The sequence below is a fragment of the Lepidochelys olivacea genome (genome assembly GCF_965140295.1).
Source record: "Lepidochelys olivacea isolate rLepOli2 genome assembly, chromosome: 1".
In the NCBI taxonomy this organism is placed as follows: Eukaryota; Metazoa; Chordata; order Testudines; family Cheloniidae; genus Lepidochelys; species Lepidochelys olivacea.
The window spans coordinates 119,673,521-119,685,635 of NC_140411.1; the positions used below are offsets into that span (position 1 = coordinate 119,673,521).

The 12,115-nt window shown below is 41.6% G+C and overlaps 1 protein-coding gene across 1 annotated transcript in view; it reads right to left on the reverse strand.

Annotated features, from left to right (window-relative positions):
- NPAS2 (neuronal PAS domain protein 2) overlaps window positions 1-12,115 on the reverse strand; it is a 213,407-nt gene that overhangs the window by 104,970 nt on the left and 96,322 nt on the right. Inside the window, exon 2 of the mRNA XM_084609776.1 lies at window positions 267-320. Within this exon, the coding sequence (XP_084465902.1) occupies window positions 267-320 (54 nt within the window). The remainder of the gene's footprint in view (window positions 1-266; window positions 321-12,115) is intronic.

Consider the following 12,115-nt stretch of genomic DNA (forward strand, 5'->3'; position numbering starts at 1 on the left):
CGGTTGATCCTATGCAGTAATGTGAAAAAGTAACCCTTGTATTTGGCTTGCTGATATTTTTCAGAGGAAGCACTATTGACATGCTTTTATTCTTAAAGGATGGCTGATAATAGTGCTTTGTGATTCAACAGTTTTTCAAGTTGTATTTGGCTTTATTTTTCTCTCCCTTTTGGTTAATTAGGAGGGAAAAAACAGCTTCTGCAGCAACATAAAACCTTAGGTACACAACAAAATGAACAGTGTTATAAGAGAAAAAAAGGGCTCACCTCTTTGCCCTGTCTTTCTCATTTTCATCCATGAGATTGTCTGACCAGCTTTTCCTGTGGAAAGAATGCAGTTATTTTCAGTTGTCCTGTCATTAGCTCTACCTTCAGGTTAATCTCAGAGTCACACTTCTGCTTTACTGTAATAACAGACTGATGGTACCCAAGCCAATAAACATGTCAGCAGGGTTTTAAACTCAGACCTTAATTTTAAGAACCATCTATTGTAGATGTTATGATTCATTATTAATGTTTTGTACTGCAATAGCAGCCAAGGGCTCCAATCAGAGATTAAGGCCCCATTGTGGTAGGCAAAGTAAAAACACATACTAAAAAGACAGTCTCTCTGAAAAGTTTACAGTCTAATGTACAAATGTACAAACCTCCAAGTTACTAGGCTAGACCAGTGGTTTTCAACCTTTTTTCATTTGCGGACCCCAAAAATATTTCGAATGGAGGTGCAGATCCCTTTGGAAATCTCAGACGTAGTCTGCGGAGCTCCGGGGTCTGCGGACCACAATTGAAAACCACTGCTCTACGGTAATAATAACCTTTCACGAACCCCTTAGTCATAGTCTGTGGACTCCCCTGGCGGGGGTGGGGTGCATGGACCACAGGTTGAAAGCCATTGAGCTAGACGAACGCCAGGAGATACAGGGAGGTAAATATGGAACCCCTCTGCACATTCAATGCTGCCTGTCCCAAAGAGGATTCACCCCTGGGGAAAAGCAGGTATTATTTCCACTACTGCCCTCCCGGGCGGTTCCTCCAGTTGGGGGAAGCTTAAAGTTCCTACAAGAGCTCGGCAGGAACCCCAAAGACAAAGGTAATATGAGGATGCATTGTGGGCTCAATTCCACAAAGCTCTGAAGCATGTGCTTAAGTCCTATTGACACAGTCTAGTTCCTACAGTACAGGTTTTTTTACACGTTGCAAAAACCAGCCTTGCAACTGACAACGTCTGAGACCCTTGTTGAAGTCTCAGTCAAGAGGTCAGGGGTTGAATGGGCCCAACTGCCTTCTCACTATCTGACTTGAGCTTAATTTTTTAGAGTTCGATAGGTTTTTAAGTGGTGCAGCTGTCAGTCCTATGTTAGACCAACTTGACTTGTCACACAGAAAAAATGCAACCCCTGTGCAAAACTGAACGTTTACCAGACCTGTCAGTATTAACAGTTTTGGAACAGATACTGACTAAATTCTTGATCTTCCATAAGGCGTATGTCCATTGCTTCTATAAGAATGAGCCATTATGAACCTGCAACAGATACGTACAAGTGCCAACCATAGCTCAAAAGAAGAGTAGGTAAAATAGATAAATCATGTAGGCAAGACAGGTAAAAAGCTGTGTAAACTCAGCACAGCCGAGGATTCAGCTGTGTCTCCTCAAGCTGTGGCTACCCTATAGAGCTTACAGTGGTGCAATTGCACCGATGCAGCTGCCCTGCTGTAGCACTGAGTGCAGACGTTCTAAATTGACTTAATTACTCCAGCCCCCGCAAATGGCAGTAGCTATGTTGGCAGGAGAAACTCTCCCATCGATATAGCACTGTCCACACCACCGCTTAGGTCAGTGTAACTTACGTTGCTCAGGGAGTGGCTTATTCACACCCCTGAGCGACATAACTTATACCAACGTAAGTGGTAATGTGTACACAGCTGGATACATTCGTTCTCTGGCCACTGCCTGCCCCTCTTTTGTCAAGTGGTAATGTGTACACATAACTTATACCAACGTAAGAAGTAATGTGTACACAGCTGGATACATTCGTTCTCTGGCCACTGCCTGCCCCTCTTTTGTCCCCTCTTTTGAAGAAGGGAGGCTTGAGACATAATACCAAGCAGTGAGGAGAACAAAGCCTCGCATTTATCATTACCTGTGTCCATTCAAGGCATGTACTCCCACTTGTATCAGAGCACAAAACCCTTATGCACTGCTGCAACCCCCACAAGGATTTTCAGGATCAACAGCACAATGTTTCAAACTTTAGACTTCCTACACTGTGATTTGCAGTGGCATTCTGTATCACTATTCTTTCCATTAAATGATTCCACAAAATTTAGGAAGTATGATGCAACAAAAAGTTAAGAAAGGAGGGTCAAGTTACGAATATGCATTACTTAGGCTGAATACAATTTCAACGTATGATGTCTCAAGAATATTTGTTTAAAAACAATAATGAAAACTGATCAGTGGAAGAATTATGGATAATTTGTCAGTAGCTAGTAGATAGTTGTCCTCCATTAACTCATGAGACACTTATTAGCTAAGAAATATGAGATATACATGCAAATTATGCTGTTAATTTTTTGTAACAATACAAATGCAGCAGGAGGTTAAAAGCTGCTGTTCATTGGTCTGAGGATAAAGCCACTATAGGTGAGAAGCTTAATGGGATTTTAATTGGGTAGTGGAGGAGCATAAATAGGAGATACAGAGGGCACGTGTTGGATTTTATTGATGACTGGCACATTGGAATTGCTGTGTTCTGTAATCCAGAATATAGACAAAGAACACATGATTTATGAGGAGAGGCTGAGGGAACTGGGATTGTTTAGTCTGCGGAAGAGAAGAATGAGGGGGGATTTGATAGCTGCTTTCAACTACCTGAAAGGGGGTTCCAAAGAGGATGGATCTAGACTGTTCTCAGTGGTAGCAGATGACAGAACGACGAGCAATGGTTTCAAGTTGCAGTGGGGGAGGTTTATGTTGGATATTAGGAAAATCTTTTTCACTAGGAGAATAGGATGGTGAAGCACTGGAATGCGTTACCTAGGGAGGTGGTGGAATCTCCTTCCTTTGAGGTTTTTAAGATCAGGCTTGACAAAGCCCTGGCTGGGATGATTTAGTTGGGGATTGGTCCTGCTTTGAGCAGGGGGTTGAACTAGATGACTTCCTGAGATCCCTTCCAACCCTGATATTCTGTGATTCTATGAAATAATAGTAAGTAGTGCTCATAAAGCTTTCAGACATTAGCTAATCAGGCTTCACAAACCGCCCATGAGGCAGGTTAGTATCATTATCCACATTTCATAATGGGGAAATTCATATAGCCAGGTGAATATTATTTAGCAAATAATTTATTTGACAAAATTCATTACCTTTTAAAATTAATCAACAAACACTTTTAAAAATTATACCCTGAGCCACAGAGTCAGACTGATAAACTGAACTGAAAAATATACTCTCAAATAATATATTTTACAAATGGAGTGACATTTTCAAACAAATAATTCAATAGTTTTTAAAATTATTTGCCCATTGGTAGGAACTGAGGCAACATGGTTAAATGACTTGTCCAAGAACACAGAAGCAGTCACAGAAGCAAGGACTATAACCCAGAAGTTCCTTGCCTTAAATCCCTTGGCCTTTGCTCAAATCACTAGGTTAGGCATCTCCATTGTCTTGATCACAAACTCTGATTCTGACTACTGCAGTAATTGTTACCATTTTGTACTTTTTTATTAATGAAGAGAAAAAGAATGACTGTTTTACTGGATATCTACAGAATACATGGAATTATACTGTGGGGGAAACTTATGCCCATACTCACCGGCAACAGACCTAACTCCTCTGTTCTGTCCAGGATTTGGCTTTCTCACTGACTGATGTCACATCCAGGATCTGCTGTGATGCTGCCAGTATCAGACACTATCCAGTTGTCACTTTGATTCCACATCCATTTGTTGACACAATCAAATCTCCAGAGCATCTTAAGTGTTGCTAACAATGTTTGTGAGTGTGTATTTGGCATATGAAATTAGAACTGTGGTCAATAAAATAGATATGGAAGAAAAAAATTTATTTTTTGCTAAATAGTTGTGTTGCCTCTCTGAGAAGCTGTAGAAGATGTCTGGGCCTGCAGGCCAGCTTCCTGTTGGAGCAGAAATCAGTGACATGAAGTCTGGGCATATTCTTAGTGCAACTCTTTTATTTTATACTTTTTCAGCCAGTCTTTGAACAGAGGGGAGGGAGGTCACAGACAGCATACAGGGAACGCCCTCTTTCAGAACTGAGTCCCAAAGATCTCTCTCATTAGAGTGATTAAGGCAGAGAACAAATTCACTTGCTCCTTGCCACAGCTCCTCCCAAAAGAACTTGCATGACAAAACTAAAAACAACGCAGTATTTCTTCCAAGACTGAACAGTGCTCACACGTTAAGAATTTGCAACACGTTAAGAATTTGCAACCCTATGAATAATAGGCCCACCGGCTGACTCCTGCCATAAGAGTACTTAGCAATGACCATCATGTTTGTGCCTTTACTCTTATGGCAGGAGTCAGCAGGTGGATAATAAGCAAAAGATAGTAAGCAGCTTGAATCAGCAGAGAAGACTATCAAGAGTCTCTCACTGAAGTAAGCCACCAAATCAGTCAGCATTTGAAATTGATAGTCCACAATGAGAACACACCTGAAGAGATAAAAAGAAACCCTCAGCTCACCACATGTACATATTGGGCCTGATCTTCCGCCACAAAGCTGCTGTGGATTCCCCAGCATGGGGAAATCCAAGGGAGCACAGAGCCAGTGAATTTACCTCTACGTCATAGCTTCCATTGGAGGAAGCAGGTCAGGAGCATGTCCAGGAAAGCTGTGTGGTTGCACTGTTTTTGAGCTCCAGCAATCCCCAGATAGCATAATGGCCCTTGTGTGCCTCACTTTTTAGATGTCCAACTTGAGATAACTTGGACCTGATTTTCAGGGAGTGGTATAAGAATTTGGGTAATATGTCAACTTACAATTTATAATTCTCTCATTATCACACTGCAAACTCCATTTTGAATGTGCAGCCCTTTGTCTTCTTCATTGTCTTTTTACTGATTTGTCTGGGGATGGTCTCCTGGCAACCAACTCACTAGGCTGATTTGGGAATTACTAGACAGAGGGACTGAAAGGTTATAAAAGGCAGGAGCTGATCTATTTGGTGTCTTTGGTCACTTTCACCAGCTCAAAAAGAGGGAAGCTGCTGCAGGAGTCTGATGAAATGGGGGAACCTAAACAGTCCCCCAAGAGGGGCACTATGTTGTGTTTTAACTCTTAAGTAAAGAACACTGGCATTTTAGAATCCTGTGCAAAGTCTGTCTCTCTGTGTTATGTGCAACACCTGTCATATGTCCTTGAAGGGTTAGCATGTGACCCCAGAGCACCCACATTGCTGTAGTTTGGGAGAGGCTGTGCTTAAGCCATAGGGGAGGTTGAGGGGTCAAGAGCTAGGCAGTTGGACCATGGGGTCTAAGCCCTCAGGAATGGATGCCAGATTGAAGATCTGCACCGCAAGAGTGGACCTAAGGATCCCAAACTAGGGGCAGTGCATGGAGTCTGTTCAGATTCTGGAGGCTTAAAGCACATGGGAGATTCAGTAATCAGATCTCCTCACAGCAGCCTGGTCAGTGCACAAGAGGGGGTGTTTAATTAGATTTGTGACGGGAAAGTCATCATTTTTCCTGCTTAGTAGGAACTCACAGCTGGGAGAGGTCAGCACTTGTCAAAATGAGGCCCAAGTTGTCTCAAGTCAATGGCCACTTCCAAAAATGTTAGCCAAGGCCCTTGTCACACAAAGTTCCGCATTCCTGAGGGATTTGTTCAAAATAGTAAAATACTGAAGTGTGATAAAGCAAGTTAAAGGATAAAAACTATCTTTGCTCCACATACATCTGGGTGAATGGACATAGCCAAGTGGTATGCCCAGTTCCAAATGATTCTTGCCAGTACAGGGCAAGATTCAGAGTGGCCTGACTCACTGTGCTCCTTTCAGCTGATGCCAATTGCTTGCTGGCTGCGGATATGCTCCCTGGTGTGGGAATTAGCCCTGCCCCTTTTCTTGGCTAACTACACCTTTTCAGACCTCTTTGCCCATTAGCCGGGTGTGTCTACCAGCGTCTATTCTTGTCCCATGTGGGGGTTATGGCTGGCTGACAGATCCATCGTACCTGACATCTTTATGTCTGGTAAACAGCGTTTTTGACTTGTTTGTTCAAAGTAAGAGGCAAGGTAAAAAATAATAAATTTTTGTATCAATTTTTACTGACAACAGCTGAAACTGATAATTTGCATTTTTATTGAAATATTTAAATCATGTTTTTTATGGTTTTGTGTGTGCTGCATTTATTGGGGAAATAGTGGTATCCTTGAAACAAAAGAGTAGCTCAAACCACCAGTCCTGTATCCTCTGACAGGGAAAGACAGAATAAGCATCTCCCTATCACCCCACATTCATTCATACAATGATAGCTGCTTGGGAGAGACGTCATGCAGGCACAATGTCAGCTCACTCCAAGGATTCTCCTGGATAAAGGCTGTGTGTGTTTGTTTTGATATACTCTGTTCCCAGTAGAAACTGAGCTCAAAATAGAAAACTCATCTGGCCATGATCACCTTGTAGTGCATATGAAACATGGTTTTAGCAAGTTATGCTACTGCTTTGCTACATCTGCTAAGCTAGATCTCCCCACGCCCCCACAGCTCTTGTGCCTGTGGCCTTGTCTACACTAATGCTGCAAGTCGATCTAAGTTACACTACTTTAGTTACGTAACTTAAGTCAACATAACTTATATCGACTTACAACGATATCTACACCGTGCTATGTCGACGGGAGATGCTCTTCTGCCTCTCGTTGAGGTAGATTAATTAAGTCGACGGGAGTGTGCTCTCCCATTGACTTATCACATCTTCACCAGACCCACTACATCAATGCCACTGCATCGATCACAGTGGTGCTGATTTAGCCGTGTAGTGAAGACAAACTGTGAGATAATACATTATGAGGTGTGACTGTGACAATAAAATAAAAGCGATCAGTCATAGGTTTCACAATAGCCCATACAACAGCCAGCTAACCTGGCTTCATAGGTGTTAGACTGAAATATAAGGGAGCTTTACAATTCCATTAAGCTAACTTGATTGAGAAAACATGATTGAAAAACTTACTCTTTTGCCCATCGTGACAGGGGCAGAGAGGCACAGTGGTCCACTGGAATTCCCAGGTTGTGCTGGGGAACAGTTACTTGGAACACCCCATGAAACAGTGGAACACAGTCTTCTCATGTGACTGGCCAACTCTGCTAGCTGGCAAATTAAAGCCGTGGCCTGTCTATTCTCTGTCTCATCCTCTTTCCAGCATCTAATTCCCAAAGAAACTAGGTAACCGCAGCCCCTGCCATCTCCTGCATGCAGGGTCTATTATGCCGGTCAGCCAGGATAAGGACCACCTAATGCTGTATGGGAACTCTCCCCCTCTTCTCCAAAACTGCTCGTCCATGTTACAAAGGATCACTGTGTCACCCATTGTTTAAGGTGTACACCTGAGCCCTAAATTAGATCTCCTGGATACCAGTACTGTACCGGGAAAACAAATACTGTATCTGGTCAAGGTGTGGATAAGAGATGTATGCAGAAATAGGGAAGAGGTATCTCTGATGAATCATGTTCACATCTGAGTGGTGGGCAGGCCTTTAACAACAGCTGCTCTTTTGCTGGATATCAAGGAGGAAATATGGGAAGGAATGGATGGGGAATTGCCTATCTGGGTGGAGGGATGGAAGCAGGTAATGGCAATACAAACATTAAATTAATAAATAATTTGAGGGAATAAGGGACAATGCTGCTAGATTCCTACAGTGGCACAGTGGTCAAGCCTCCTGCTTGAAGAGGGATAGCTCCTCTAATCCAGTGGTTCTCAAACAGGGGCACGGGTCCCACTGCGGGGCTGCAAGCTGGTCTCAGAGGGTCTACCAAGCAGGACCAGCATTAGACTTGCTGGGGACCTGGGCAGAAAGATGAAGCCCCACTGTATGAGTCTGAAGCCTGGGGCCCCAAGCCCCACTGTCCAGGGCTGATGCCGAAGCCTGAGCAACTAAGCTTTGCGGGGCCCCCTGTGGTGGGGGACCCCGGGCAATTGTCCTAATTGCTACACCCTAGTGCTGGCCTGGCTTTTATATGCAGAAAAACAGTTGTTGTGGCACAGGTGGACCATGGAGTTTTTGTAGCATGGTTGGGGGTCGGGGGAGCTCAGAAAGGAAAAGGTTGAGAACCCCTGCTCTACTCCGCACGTTCCCTGTCTCACTGGCTGCTCCACAGTAGGACTTCAAAGTGAATCTTACCAAGACTTAGTGAGCTTCATTCTGACTCTGAGCTAGCAGCTGTGCTCTCTTCCTCTGAGTTGTGAGTTTGTGCCAAAGCACAGTAAAACTTACTCATATTTATTAAACTTCACTTCAAAGTCCTGCTGTTTTACTAGAGCAAGGTTAACAAGTGAGGAGTAAGAGGAGAGATGACAGTGCCACAAGATGGCAGTGAACATGTTAAGTACCTGATTTTAACTCTTTTTTTTTTTTGGATGAGGCACCTAGATAGTCCTGCCATGCTGGATGCTATAGTAAATCAAAGCAACAGATAGACTATTAGGATTTGTCTGAATAAATGACCAGATTCGAGGGCAAATCAAATTTGAATCAGGAATTCAACCTATTGCTACATCTTGGCCAAATATAACCTTCTGAACTATTACAAAACATGCTAAAGTTTATTGCTAAAAATAACACACAGAAGGGAAAAGAAAAGTTAATGAAAAATTACAAATTGAATTAAAGAACTGAAAACATAGCTATCTATAGCACAACTGCCAGAAAGTAACAAATATAAGAAAATCCCTTTTCATTCTAATGTGCATTTTATTTTGAGAAGGCCCTGTGATTTTTTGTGGCAGAATAGCAGCATTAACAAAGTTACCAGGTGTCATGTAATGCAGCAATTGCTATTGGAATTACTGTATTTAAGTGCAAAGGTAAAATCCACAGGAATGGTAAGTGTGCTGCTTTAGAGCTATTTTTGCCCAAGCATATCTAACATCATCATCCTCCTTTCAATAGCTTGCTGAATTTTGTTTTTACTAGGAAAGAGAATATTTTGGGTTTTCAAACAGGACAAAACACAGTAAAAAGAAAACTGTACTTTCTAGACTTGATGAAGGCTAATAATTCTTGGCAGAGAATAGTTTGTTCTGCGGTTCAAAAATATTTACATTTTCAATATTTATGAATGATCCTTACATAAAAAGCATTACATTTAAAACCAGACATAGAACAAGATTACAAAAACAGAAGATATTCATCAAAATTTTCAAAAAAGACATATTTCTTTAAATGTACCTTTCTGGTTAGTTATTTAAATGGAGTGATAATATTTCTAAATTTGATATTTCACCAAGTTTCATGCTTCAGTTTATAATGGCTCTTCAGATGTTTTCAGGGTTACAGCAACACAAAAATGTCTAAAGAAAACAAATACAGGTATTAAAATTATGGAGTATGACATATATTAATGTTCCGTTGGCCTGGCTTTGGGATGAGGGAATGTTTGTAGGTAATACATCTCAAGATTATGGGATTATAATAAAAGAAGAAAAGGCACATAATGTATTTTGACTATATTCCTTACATTCTGCCTACTTAAAATGGTTAGTTGGAAAAAAGAATCATTTTTATCTGTAGAAGCTGTTGTATGGTATAGCTCTGCACTGTTAAACTGCTCTCTATTCCATCCTGGAGATGGTTGTATTTCAGTGATGAGTGAACTGAGCTCTATATATAGACAGCATAAATCTCCTCTCACCAGGTAAATCAGGAGTAACCCCTGTGATGCTGGCAGATCAGGACCCAGCTCATGCCAAGGACCAGGGCCTCATTGAATGCTGACAAATGCATAGTTGGAAACCAGTCTGGCTCACCTGTCGGTTAGTATAGTTAAAACAGATATCAGTGTTATAAGAATGTGTTTAGTGTTTAGACTTTATGGAATCCTTGTAGGATACTGCATGTTTTAATCTTACCTATAATATCTGTATCCCATGGTATGAAGTTATATTGAGTGTGTGCATTGTAACCCTCTGAATTGTGTAACTCAGCAAATAGGAAAAGGAGCATTAACTAAGGTAGAACTGCTCATTCTGCACACAAGATGGCTCACTGAATGCAAATGAGGCATTGCATACCATCAAAGAACAGAAATCTTGTTGACTGCATTCCTAACTCTCTCTGGGGTAAAGGATATAAAAAATCCCTGACAAGGAGAAACGTGGTGTCTGTGCTGTCCAGACTCTGAGGGACAGAGATTCCTAAACATAAGCAAGAGATCTCCATACTGCTTGGCATGGGTCAGCCCTTGTCATAAATATAAACGGAAGGGTAAACACCTTTAAATCCCTCCGGGCCAGAGGAAAAACCCTTTCACCTGTAAAGGGTTAAGAAGCTAAGATAACCTCGCTGGCACCTGACCAAAATGACCAATGAGGAGACAAGATACTTTCAAAGCTGGAGGGGGTGGGGAAACAAAGGGTCTCTCTGTCTGTGTGATCCTTTGCTGGGACCAGAGCAGGAATGCAGAAACTCAGAACTCCTGTAAAAAGTCAGTAAGCAATCTAGTTAGATATGCGTTAGATTCTGTTTTGTTTAAATGGCTGATAAAATAAGTTGTGCTGAATGGAATGTATATTCCTGTTTTTGCGTCTTTTTGTAACTTAAGGTTTTGCCTAGAGGGATTCTCTATGGTTTGAATCTGATTACCCTGTAAGGTATTTACCATCCTGATTTTACAGATGTGATTCTTTTTTTTTTTAATTAAAATTCTCCTTTTAAGAACCTGATTGCTTTTCATTGTTCTTAAGATCCAAGGGTTTGGGTATGTGTTCACCTATGCAAATTGGTGAGGATTTTTATCAAGCCTTCCCCAGGAAAGGGGGTGTAGGGCTTGGGGGAATTTTTGTGCGGGAGACGTTTCCAAGTGGGCACTTCCCCTGTTATTATTGTTAGACACGTTGGTGGTGGCAGCGTTTAATCTAAGCTGGTAAGAATAAGCTTAGGGGGTCTTTCATGCAGGTCCCCACATCTGTACCCTAGAGTTCAGAGTGGGGAAGGAACCTTGACAGCCCTAAAGGACACATAGAATTGGTTATTATAGAAGCTTATATTATCTTTTTAAACCTAACACTGTAACTCATTTACGTGTTTATATTTTGTGTTTTAACCTTGTAAATAACTCATTTATTTTCTTAGTTAAATCTTTAGTTAATTTATTACAGGACTGGCTACAAGCTTTGTCTTTGGTTTGAGATCTGAGTACAAATGACTTGGGGTAAGTGGCTGGTTCTTTGGGAGTTACTTGAATATATTTTGTGATTTTTGGTGTAAAGGACCCTCTATCACATGGTCCAGCTTGCGTGGGTGGCAAGATAGACTGGAATGCCCAAGGGGATTGTGTGATTCCATGGTAAGGTGATTATATTGCTTCAGGTGCTTTATATTGCAACACTTGTTACTGCATTGGTGAAATCTAATTTTAGAACATACCACCAGTTTGGGGTCTCTGGCCTGCTTGTTGATTACCTGCTCTGAGGTTGGCACTCACAGTCATGAGCCAATCCAGACCCCACTAAACTCAACAGAGCTACACTGATATAAGTGAGAAAAGTGAGGGGAAGGGAACAGATAAGCGTTCATGTCACACTCCTCGTCAATACACGGCCCAAGCTGGGGAAGCTAATGATCCAACCAGCGGACCAAATTTGGTGATGAATCCTAGTCACATGCCACCTGAGGCACATTGCGCACGCACTGGGAAGAAGAAGAAGAAGAAATTAGAAGAATCATATCCATAGTTTGTAAAGTTTACCCAGTCCTTTGGGGTCTTTGATGGAAGGTCACTAGATAAATGTTTATTAATTTTCACTTTCATTAATTATTATTATTATTCAACCTTTGGTGAATGGGCCAAATATATCATGTGAATTAAATTTTGCCCAGATCACTCCTAACACTATAGAAAACAGAAGATCTAACAAATTAAAGTAACATTC